This window comes from Danio aesculapii, chromosome 15 (genome assembly GCF_903798145.1).
Source record: "Danio aesculapii chromosome 15, fDanAes4.1, whole genome shotgun sequence".
NCBI lineage: Eukaryota > Metazoa > Chordata > Actinopteri > Cypriniformes > Danionidae > Danio > Danio aesculapii.
Window position 1 is genome coordinate 2,707,725 of NC_079449.1, and position 12,547 is coordinate 2,720,271.

Genomic DNA, 12,547 nt, shown 5'->3' on the forward strand with positions numbered 1-12,547 from the left:
ATACACTCTTTCAACCCAAACTAATAAATCAGTTTCTGTAAACCTTTTAATTTATCCAAAATATTTAATGTATTTTTTGTCATTAGTTTTTATAGTTGTTGATTTAAGTTGAAGTAATTCAGGCAAATATATCATTAATGTTGTTTTAATTTGAAGTATATATCAACTATAGATATAATAAATATTATTAATAATAATAATAATATATAAACAAGTCTATATATTCTTTATATATATATATTCTATATATTCTTTTTTTGAATTCAAACTAAATCATTTGTATTTTCCTTAAACCTTTTGAAGTGTTGTAATTCATTTTTATAGTTGTTTTTGTGGGTATTTAAGGGAAATCTACATTTTATTTGAAATATTCTTATGTAAATAATTTTTTCAAACTAAACAATTAACAATTTCATTAAACGTTTTAATTTATCCAAAGCTTCATGAAAGTTAGTTGTATGATTGTTTATTATTGTGTTTATTATTTGTAAGTATTTAAGGGAAATCTACAGTTTATTTAGTTTATTTTAATAATATGGTTATGGATAATGGTTTCCTTAAACCTTTTAATTTATCCAAGATCTGCAATGGATCTTTTGCTCTCAGTTTTTATTGTTGTTTTTGTAAGTATTTAAGGAAAATGTACATTTTATTTAGTTTATTTTAATAATATGGTTATGGATAATGGTTTCCTTAAGCCTTTTAATTTATCCAAGATCTGTAATGGATCTTTTGCTCTCAGTTTTTATAGTTGTTTTTGTAAGTATTTAAGGGAAATCTACAGTTTATTTAGTTTATTTTAATAATATGGTTATGGATAATGGTTTCCTTAGGCCTTTTAATTTATCCAAGATCTGTAATGGATCTTTTGCTCTCAGTTTTTATTTTTTGTTTTTGTAAGTATTTAAGGAAAATCTACATTTTATTTAGTTTATTTTAATAATATGGTTATGGATAATGGTTTCCTTAAGCCTTTTAATGTATCCAAGACATTTAGTGTATTTTATGTAAGATATTTTTACAGATTGTTATTATTGTTTATAATTGTAATTATTTAAGGGAAAATATATATTTTATTTAATTTTATTTAATTTCTTTTTCATCTATGCTAAACAGTTAGCAAGTTTCATGCAGCTTTAAAATTCATCCCAAATTTGTTATGTACTTTATGTGCATTTTTTCATGATAGTTATTATTGTATTTATTTTTAATAAGTATTTAAGGGGAAAAAATATATTTACATATTTTAAATTTTTTTTTATAAACATTTTTTTTTGTAATCCCAAGTAAACAATTAGCAATATCCTTAAATCTTTTATAAAATTTAAAGCAAATTAAATCACAGAAGTTCACACAAACATGATGATTCTCTTAGTATTTAATGATAAATCATAACTTTTTCTACAGCCGCATTAAAAATGCGTCTTAAAGTACTTTACGAAATTAAATGGAAATATATTCAACGACAAACTACACACTAGGAAAAAATGCTATTACAAACACGCATTATAAACACTGAACGGTTCTGCGTGCAATTAAGATCATAATAATAGTAGTGTTTCTTTAATTCTTATTTTAAAGCCCACCCCTCCTGAACCTGAAGCCACACCTGTTGTGAAGGCGGAGCCAGAGAACCCTGCCCCTGTGGCCCCGCCCCCCGCTGAAGATGTGGATGAAACGTGGGAGGAGAAAGAGGACAAACTGGATGCTGAAAACATCAAGCCTGAGAGCCCGACCACGCCCACTGATCAGAAATACCAGTATAAAGCAGGTACGAGTCATGAATATTCATAAGCAATGCAGCCAATCAGCTGAATCCTGATTGTGGCTTGATAATTTACGTTGAGTGTGTGGGGAGATAATCGTTCTATTTCAGCACAGTGATAAAATATATATTTTTTAATTTAATTTAATTTAATTTAATTTAATTTAATTTTTTATTTATTTTGGGAAAGATACAGAAAAAAACTAAATCATATAAATCCATAATAAAAGAAGTATAGTGTGCTTGTTAGTTTGGCTCAATGGTCTCAAACTCAATTCCTGGAGGGCTGCAGCTCTGCATAGTTTAGCTCTATCCAGCTTCAACTCACACCTGCTTAATAGTCTCTAGTAGTCTTGAACACCTTGATTAGTTGGATCAGCTGTGTTTGATTAGGGTTGGGATTCGGGTTTCTAAAATAGAAATTTCAGGTGTGGTTTAGGACAAAAACTTTTAGTATGTTAAATATTCCTTCTATCGCGTGCCAATGCTTTTTAGTTTTAAAAACAGTTCAAATCATCCTTCAATCAGGTTTTAAGCTCCATAGTCAGGCACACTCACGTCAATCTGGCAACCTGCTCTTGCGTGGACTCGTCAGAAGAGCCGAGTGAAAATGTGTTTTGATCCAGGAGTGCAATACCTAATTCAACCACTGGGTGGCAAACTTACATACTGCACCTTTAAAATAATGTCATAAATATTTATATTTAAGTGTCAGAGTAGTAAGACTAAACTTTTTTAAATATACTTTTATTATAAATCCATTAAAAAAAAAGAAGTATAGTGAGCTTGTTAGTTTGGCTCATTGGTCTCAAACTCAATTCCTGGAGGGCTGCAGCTCTGCATAGTTTAGCTCTATCCAGCTTCAACTCACACCTGCTTAATAGTCTCTAGTAGTCTTGAACACCTTGATTAGTTGGATCAGGTGTGTTTGATTAGGGTTGGAGCAAAACTGTGCAGAGCTGCGGCCCTCCAGGAATTGAGTTTGAAACCTGTGGTTTGGCTAATAATTGTATGTATGTATGTATATAATCCAATTTATTTTTATTGTTATAATTCTGTGTATTATTTGTGAGGATTGTTAATTATTTGTGTGTATTTAAGAACAGAATAATTAACCTTATTTTTATTATTTTAATTGTATTTTTAAATATACTTGTTTTTGTTTAAGAGAAATTAAATTCATTCAGTTTTTAGTAAACTATAAAATATGTAGTTAATAAAATATAGTTAATAATTAAACATTAAAATGCAAATTAGATTAGCAGTAATATGAATTTAAATGCTTACAAACCTTAAAGCTGCTGTGTGTGAGTTTTTGACTCTTCTAAAGCATAAAAACACCATCATATGTCTGCAGATATTTAGAAACATGCTCAGTGAACATTCTTGTTTATCTGAAAAGCAATGCTGAAGTCAGATATTCTGCTTTGAACATGTCCATTACGTGCTGGAATATCTGTCTTTGTTTTAGGCTCTTTAACCCGCCTAATGTCAGTTTAGCCAATAATATTTCAGCACTCCGGGTTGCCTTGGTGGTAAACAGCGTATTTCATTCATTCAGTCATGAAGGCTCTTAAAGCATGCGTCTGTGACTGAAATATGACCTCTGGTGGACAGAAGCAGACTCTGAAATGAGTTCAGAGTTCCACATGAGGTGGTTATTAATTAGCAAATAATATAAATATTACGAGCGTTAACATTAGGTGAGCAGGTTACATTGTAACCCTGTGTCCTAACAACAGGCTACGTGGCGAGATCTGCAGTGATGAGCAATTGGGCTGTTTGAGCAGACGAAACACGACAGAAATGTAAATACAGCTATTCAGAAGCACAGAATAGTGCACTCACTGCACTCTAGCGAAATGGTAAGATTCATAATGTAATGAATACATATTAAAGCTCTTTAACATGATTAAATGTACATGCTGAAGCACTGATATGTGTTGGAGTCACAGTTCTAGAGTTCAATTTCAGACGGTTTATTTTATTTTCCAGATCTGAGGTGAACTTTCTGCTGCTGCTTTCAGTTGTATGGCAATAAATGTCATGTAAAATGGCATTCAAACTCAGATTATTAGCATTTAACACTGAATAAAGCACATGAGGTGTACCTGAGGTAATCATTTCTCACCTGTGAGAAATAGAAGCGGTTTCTAAAATAGATATTTCAGGTGTGGTTTAGGACAAAAACTTTTAGTATGGGAAATATTCCTTCTATCGCGTGCCGATGCTTTTTAGAGGAGCCTAGTGAAAATGTTTTTTGATATAGGAGTGCAATACCTAATTCAACCACTGGGTGGCAAACTTACATACTGCACCTTTAAAATAATGTCATAAATATTTATATTTAAGTGTCAGAGTAGTAAGACTAAACTTTTGCAATAAAATAAATTAGTAAAAAAATCTCAAATTCAGGCTGATGAACTTTGATAAATGTTGAAATGAAATGTCTTTGCTGGTTTTATCGTGTAAGGATGTTCTGTATATTATTAAAGATTGTCTAAGAAGCTGAACGTGTGCTGGTTGTTTTGCACAGAGCAATGGAAACCTCTGAACCTGGAGGAGAAGAAGAAATACGACCGAGAGTTTCTGCTGGGCTTCCAGTTCATCAGCGCCAGCATGAGCAAACCTGAGGGTCTGCCGCACATTTCTGATGTAGTGCTGGATAAGGTGACGAAACACACACTCAAACACATAGCACACACAGACAGACATACACTCTCATACAGACATTCACGTCATACACACACACACACACACAAACACACACACACACAGATATAAACAAACATACACACGCACACAGACATTACACACTTATGCAGACATTCATGTAAACACACACACACACACTTAAACACACATACAAACATACATACATGCATACACACACTTAATCAGACATACACAAACATATATATGTATATTTTATACATACTCACACACATACACATGTACACACTCATACAAACGTTCGCATATACACACAGATATAAACGCATATACGCACATACATACACACAGCTATACACACGTTCATAGAGACATGCATGCACACACACACACAAATATAAACATACACACACACACAAATATACACAGACACATTCACACGGACAGACATAGGCACGCAGATATATGCACAGACACAAGAGCACACAAACACACAGACAGACATAGGCACACATACACGCACAAACACACACACACACACACACACACACACACACACACACACACATATATATATATATATATATATATATATATATATATATATATACACACACACACACACATACATACACTCACACCACACAAACACACTTAACCACAGTCACAAACACACACACACACACAAACACACTGTCCTGATGTGTAATGGTTTGTTCTGTCTCTCTGCAGGCCAATAAGACTCCTCTGCGTCAGCTGGACCCCAGTCGTCTGCCGGGGATGAACTGTGGTCCAGACTTCACTCCGTCGTTTGCCAATCTGGGCCGTCCGTCAGCTGGAGGACGAGGACCGGTCGGTGATCAGGCTTTATGCTCTGTGTGTGTTGTTTAGCATATGTGTGTGTGTGTGTGTTAGTGTTGTCAAAAGTATCACGTTTGTTTAGAACCAATGGATACAGAAATTTAAAAAAACGTCCATTTCCTGCTAACATTTGAGCACTGTTAAACGCGTTGACTGGCCGTTGTGTTCACGTGCTCAACAGAAATGGCTGTGATTGGCTGTGAAAGTCATCAGTTCACCACTCTTCACTAAGTGCAAACACACACAGACAATGAGTGTGCACACACATACACTCACACGCACTAACAGAAAAATACGCAAACACACTTAAACAGTCACATAAAAACACACAGACACACACACTTACTCACACAGACACACATAGAGATACACACACTTATACAGGCATGAACACACACACACACAGTGACTGTATATATATATATATATATATATATATATATATATACAGACACACATGCACACTCACACACAAGTACAGAAATATGCAGACACAAACACACTTAAAAAGTCACACAGATTCAAATACACACAGATACACATTCACACACATAGACATATGCACACATAGACATACACACACAGAGACATATTCAAGCACACACACAAACATTCAGAAATATGAGAACACACAAACGCACTTAAACAGTCACACAATAACACAGACATACACATAATTACACACACTCATACAGGGATACAAACACACACACACGCATGCATATATATATATATATATATATATATATATATATATATATATATATATATACATACAGACACACAAACACACTTAAACAGTCACACACATTCCAATACACACAGACTCAATACACAGACATATACACACCCATACAGACATATGCATACACACACTCACACACATACAGAAATATGCACACACACACACACACACACACACATAAACAGTAACACACATTTAATTACACAACGATTGTGACTCGCTCCTCCAAAAACCCCAAGTGACTCAATAATATTTAGGTCAGGAGACTGTGTAGGCCATGTGAGATGTTCGACCAAAAATGTCTAAATTAATTTCAAACTAAACGTTAGCGAAGACGTAATATTATTCTTTTTTAAAAAATTTTTAAAAATGTCTTCTGTGATGTTTTATTTTAATGTTTGTCTGTGTCTGAGTGTGTGTCTGTTGTTCAGCCTGTGTGTGTGTGTATGCATATATAAACAAAAACAAAAAAAATATATATATATATAAAAGGATTTCTTCAGTAACGTTTTATTTTAAATCATCTGAAGTGTGTGTGTGTTGTGTGTAGCCATCAGGTCTGGGTGGTCCACGGCGCTCTGGTCAGGGTCTCCAGCATCAGCAGCAGCAGCAGTACCGCGGTAAAGAACCCAGGAAGATCATCGCCAGCGTGTCTCTGACTGAAGACGTGCAGCTGAATAAAGCAGAGCAGGCCTGGAAGCCGTCAGTGAAGCGCAGCACAGATGAGGAGCAGCCGGAGCTGCAGACGCAGGAACTGTTCAAACGCGTGCGCAGCATCTTAAACAAGCTGACGCCGCAGATGTTCCAGCCGCTAATGAAGCAGGTCACCGAGCTCTCCATACACACAGAGGAGCGGCTGAAAGGAGTCATCGACCTCATCTTCGAGAAGGCCATCTCAGAGCCTAACTTCTCCGTCGCGTATGCCAACATGTGCCGCTGCCTCATGGGGGTGAGCAAAACACACTCTCTAGATTTACATTAATTTATGATGTTAATATGTGAAATGAAAATAAAGTATTTTAGATGTTAGTGTCAGTATGTTAGTCTTTAAGGATATCTATAAGCCAGGGTGCTCCAATACAGGGATTTTCAAACTGTGGGGCGCACCAGCACCTATTTGCGAGAATTTGAGGCGTTCACTTGAGTAAATTATGATGACTATTTTTATGTGTTCACTAGAGTGAATCTGATTAACGTTAGCTCCACATCTAACTATCAGGCACCTGTAGAGTTTATGCGTTCGAGTAAAACATATACAAATAAAATGGACCAGGATGGACGAGGACCGGTCGGTGATCAGGCTTTATGATGTGTGTGTGTGTTAGTGTTATCAAAAGTATCACGTTTGGTACCAATCGATTCTGAAATTTTAAAAACGTCCATTTCCCGCTAACATTTGAGCACTGTTAAACGCGTTGACTGGCCGTTGTGTTCACAGGCTCAACAGAAATGGCTGTGATTGGCTGTGAAAGTCATCAGTTCACCACTCTTCCTAAGTGCAAACACACACACAGACAATGGAGTGTGCACACACATACACTCACACGCACTAACAGAAAAATACGCAAACACATTTAAACAGTCACACAGATACACACTCAGTCACACACACTTACTCACACAGACACACATAGAGATACACACACTCATACATGAGTGAATGAAAGTAAAACCGGTGAGCCGTCTGACAAAAAAAGAGCCCTTCTGAATCAAATCAGCAGGACGCCCTTCTGGATCTTTCACTTACTTCGAAGACACCACTGACTACGCTTACATGTACATCTGTAGTCTAGTTAAATGCCTTAATAGACAATAGTTTAATTAAGGTGTTTATATGAACTGCTTTTTGAATGTTGCATCCCAAGGCTATCCACGTTTCCTGCAGAGTTTCATGTAATTTTGGGTGACTTTACCTGCAGTTTCACTTTCACTCATGAACATTTCATTAATGCCCCCATAACAAACTGGGGTATTGTATGCAAATGAGGAGTAAGGACTGCTGGAAGAGTTTTGTTTTCGTAAAATTTAAAAAACTTCCGCATTTCGTGGTGTGTTTTGTGTGCCATACTTTACAGCCGTGTGTGTGGATCTTGTTGGAAAACATGGCGAAAAGTCCTACATGACAGTAATAGTTTGATTGCGGTGTTTACTTCAATAATGCCACTCTTTAGTTCAGTTATGACTTAAGTCTGATTAGGGTAATCAAAAATTGCTGTTTACATGGTGACTCTTAATCGGAGTATGGTCTTAATTATATTAAAATCTATAAAAAAATTGGCGTCCCATGTATACGTACTCAATGTTCGACTCAACCACACTGTCAGGGCTCTGCGAACTTGGCTTTGCGAAGCAGCATTTTCTGTATGTACGTACATCAAATGCATGTAAGCTTTGGCTCACGCTTACTTACAGTGGAAGATGATTTACAGTTAGTCGTGTCAGGAATCCAACAATGTTGGCCTTACAGAAACAGGCTCAGCCATCACACTGAATTAAAATTTTGGCTCGCGGGTAGGGGCGCGAGTAAAATTAGCCAAACTTGATGGGGGGTGGTCCTAAAAGGTTGAATGGAGCATGGAGGCAAGATTCAAACAGAAATCAGTCAAGTTAGGTGAAGGAACAATCATGGTTTGGGGTTACATTCAGTATGGGGGCGTGTGAGAGATCTGCAGAGTGGATGGCAACATCATCAGCCTGAGGTATCAAGACATTTGTGCTGCCCATTACATTACAAACCACAGGAGAGGGCAAATTCTTCAGCAGGATAGCGCTCCTTCTCATACTTCAGCCTCCACATCAAAGCTCCTGAAAGCGTCAAGGTGCTCCAGGATTGGCCAGCCCAGTCACCAGACATGAACATTATTGAGCATGTCTGGGGTAAGATGAAGGAGGAGGCATTGAAGATGAATCCAAAGAGTCTTGATGAACTCTGGGAGTCCTGCAAGAATGCTTTCTTTGCCATTCCAGATGACTTTATTAATCAGTGATTTGAGTCAGTGCAGAGATGTATGGATGCAGTCCTCCAAGATCATGATGGAGTCAGACACAATATTCGTTCTGTTCAGTGACAAGACTTTTGTCTAAGCAGAGTCCGAGCTTACTGTCCTAATGAAATCATTAATAATCAAGGCATGATCATATTTTATTGTGCTCAAATAAGCGTCATCTAGAGGCCTTTACCTTTCATATAAGACACTTCTTATACCAATTGATCAACTAGAAGTCGAGTTATTATTTGTTGATCCTAAAAGTTTGATAAGTGACAAGACTTTAGTCAGGTAGGGTGTATGTTTGTGTGTGTGTGTATATATGTACATGTATAATCATCATTGTCTCACTTTAATATGTGAATATAAATGTGTGTTTCTCCATAGCTGAAGGTTCCCACGGCTGATAAACCGGGAGTGTTTGTGAACTTCAGAAAGCTTCTGCTGAACCGCTGTCAGAAAGAGTTCGAGAAAGACAAAGATGACGACGAGACATTCGAGAAGAAGCAGAAGGAGTTGGACGCTGCCACTGTGGTACGAGAGAATATATATCATTACAAAAATATATTTAACAAAAACAAAACTAAATCACGTTCATGTTTTATTTGAAAGTTTCTGGTTGTCTGTGCTTGTTTAGTGAACCGCACAATTTAGACAAAATGTTTGTTTTTCCCAATCGTTTATTTTTTACCTAAAATATTAAAATAAGAAAAGTTATATTGCAAATATTATTATCTTTTTTTGTAAATCTACCAGATTTGTTATGTTTGCCGAATTTATTATTATTATTATTATTATTATTATTATTATTATTATTATTAGCATTATTATTAATCATTATTATTATCATTATTATTATTATTACTATTATCATTATTATTATCATTATTATTATTATTACTATTATTATTATTATTATCATCATTATTATTATTACTATTATTATTATTATTATTACTATTATTATTATTATTATTATTATTATTATTATTATTATAACTATTATTATTATTATTATCATTATTATTATTATTACTATTATTATTACTATTATTATGATTATTATTATGATGATGATGATTATTATTATTATTATTATTATTGTTATTATTATTATTATTATTATTATTATTATTTAATAAAATATAAACAACATGACATGTTTATTTTTTTATTCATTGTTTTCTAAAAATCTCTTTAAACCTCAAATTTTTATTATTTTAAAATGTAATATAAAGGAAACACTGGAGACTTTCATATAACTTAAATGCATTATTTTATTATTGTTGTTGCTGTTTAATAAAATTACATCAAATTAAAATAGTTTAACCTTTTTTTGCATTTGTATTGTTTTTTTATTATTATTTTATTATTATTATTTTATTTTATCATTATATTGTTATATTTTATTACTTTGTTTTTATTAGTTGCATGTTTTCTGAAAATCTCTTTAAAACTTAAAGGCATAATTTTAATTATAGAAATGTTATTAATATTATAATTTTTTAAATAAAAACAAAGTAAAGTTTAAACAATTTGCATTTGTATTGTTTAAATTTTGTTGATGTATGTTTTTATTAGAATCTCTTCAAAACTTAAATGCTTGATTTTATTATTATTATTATAATTATTATTGTTGTTGTTATTATTATTAATATTATTATTGTTGTTGTTGTTATTGTTATCATTATTATTATTATTACTATTGCTGTTGTTGTTGTTGTTGTTATTATTATTATTACTATTGCTATTGTTGTTGTTGTTGTTGTTGTTGTTATTATTATTACTATTATTATTATTATTATTATTATTACCACAGCTACTTAATATTAATAAAAACTAAATATGGTGCATGCCAAACTAAGTTAATAAATGCGTATTATTTCACAGCTGTCTTAAATTCATTTGTCAATTTTTATTTAACTTTTTGATTATTCAGCCTTTTGATTTCATAATTGATTTAAATTTGTGTTTTATAGCATTTGTATATGTGTGTTTTTATCAACCAATTAATCATGCAGTCATAAATTGTTGCCAATATATTTCTGTAAATTATTTTCATGCACACATGCAGCCAGAGCTTATGAATAGTTTTTCGGATATTTATATCATAACTACGGGCAGCATAGTGGCTCAGTTGTTAGCACTGTGGCCTCACAGCAAGAAGGTTGCTGGTTCGAGTCCTGACTAGGTCAGGTGGCATTTCTGTGTGGAGTTTGCATGTTCTCCCCGTGTTGGTGTGGGTTTCCTCCGGGTGCTCCGGTTTCCCCCACAGTCCAAACACATGCGCTATAGGGGAATTAATGAACTAAACTGGCCGTAGTGTATGAGTGTGTGCGCGTGAGTGTATGGGTGTTTCCTATTACTGGGTTGCAGCTGGGAGGGCATCCGCTGTGTAAAGCATATGCTGGATAAGTTAACGGTTCATTCTACTGTGGCAGCCTCTGATGATTAAATGGACTAAGCCGAAGGAAAATGAATGGATGAATATCGTCACTATCAGTAATGTTATGCGTGACCTCACTTTCTGTCTCCGCCCCTTCAGGAGGAGGAGCGGCAGAGGCTGAAGGAGGAGCTTGAGGATGCCAAAGATAAAGCCCGGCGACGGTCGCTAGGCAACATCAAGTTCATCGGTGAGCTGTTCAAGCTGAAGATGCTGACAGAGAACATCATGCACGACTGCATCGTCAAACTGCTGAAGAACCACGATGAGGAGAGCTTAGAGTGTCTGTGCAGACTGCTGGCCACCATCGGCAAAGACCTGGACTTCGAGAAAGCCAAGGTCTCACACACACATAGATATATTATATTATGTTATGTTATGTTATATAATATTATATTATATTTTTATTTTATTATATTATATTATATTATATTATACTATATTATAGTTTGGTTATATGAAATTATATTGTATTATATTTTTATTATATTATATTATTTTTTGGTTATTATATTTTTAGAATTTTTTATTATATTATATTATATTATATTTTTATTATATTTTTCTTAGGTTATATTAAAGTATATTGTATTATATTTTTATTATATTGTATTATATTTTTATCATATTGTATTATGTTATATTATATTTTATTTTATTATATTTTTATTAGATTATATTTTTTTATTATATTATATTATATTATATTTTCATTATATTATATTATATTATATTTTTATTATATTATATTTATTTTATATTATATTATATTATATTATATTTTTATTATATTATATTAAATTTATATTATATTTTTATTATATTTTAATTATATTATATTTATTTTATATTATATTATATTATATTTTCATTATATTATATTATATTTTTATTATATTATATTAAATTTATATTATATTTTTATTATATTTTTATTATATTATATTTATTTTATATTATATTATTTTATATTATATTTTCATTATATTATATTATATTTATTTTATATTATATTATATTATATTATATTATATTATATTATATTATATTATATTTTTATTATATTATATTTA

At 32.9% G+C, this 12,547-nt stretch overlaps 1 protein-coding gene across 1 annotated transcript in view; it reads left to right on the plus strand.

The window, feature by feature from the left end:
* Nucleotides 1-12,547, plus strand: part of wu:fb16f03 (eukaryotic translation initiation factor 4 gamma 1) — a 114,105-nt gene that overhangs the window by 64,114 nt on the left and 37,444 nt on the right. The window contains exons 12-17 of the mRNA XM_056474039.1: nucleotides 1,582-1,771; nucleotides 4,302-4,435; nucleotides 5,171-5,290; nucleotides 6,595-6,993; nucleotides 9,419-9,565; nucleotides 11,577-11,813. Of these exons, the coding sequence (XP_056330014.1) occupies nucleotides 1,582-1,771; nucleotides 4,302-4,435; nucleotides 5,171-5,290; nucleotides 6,595-6,993; nucleotides 9,419-9,565; nucleotides 11,577-11,813 (1,227 nt within the window). The remainder of the gene's footprint in view (nucleotides 1-1,581; nucleotides 1,772-4,301; nucleotides 4,436-5,170; nucleotides 5,291-6,594; nucleotides 6,994-9,418; nucleotides 9,566-11,576; nucleotides 11,814-12,547) is intronic.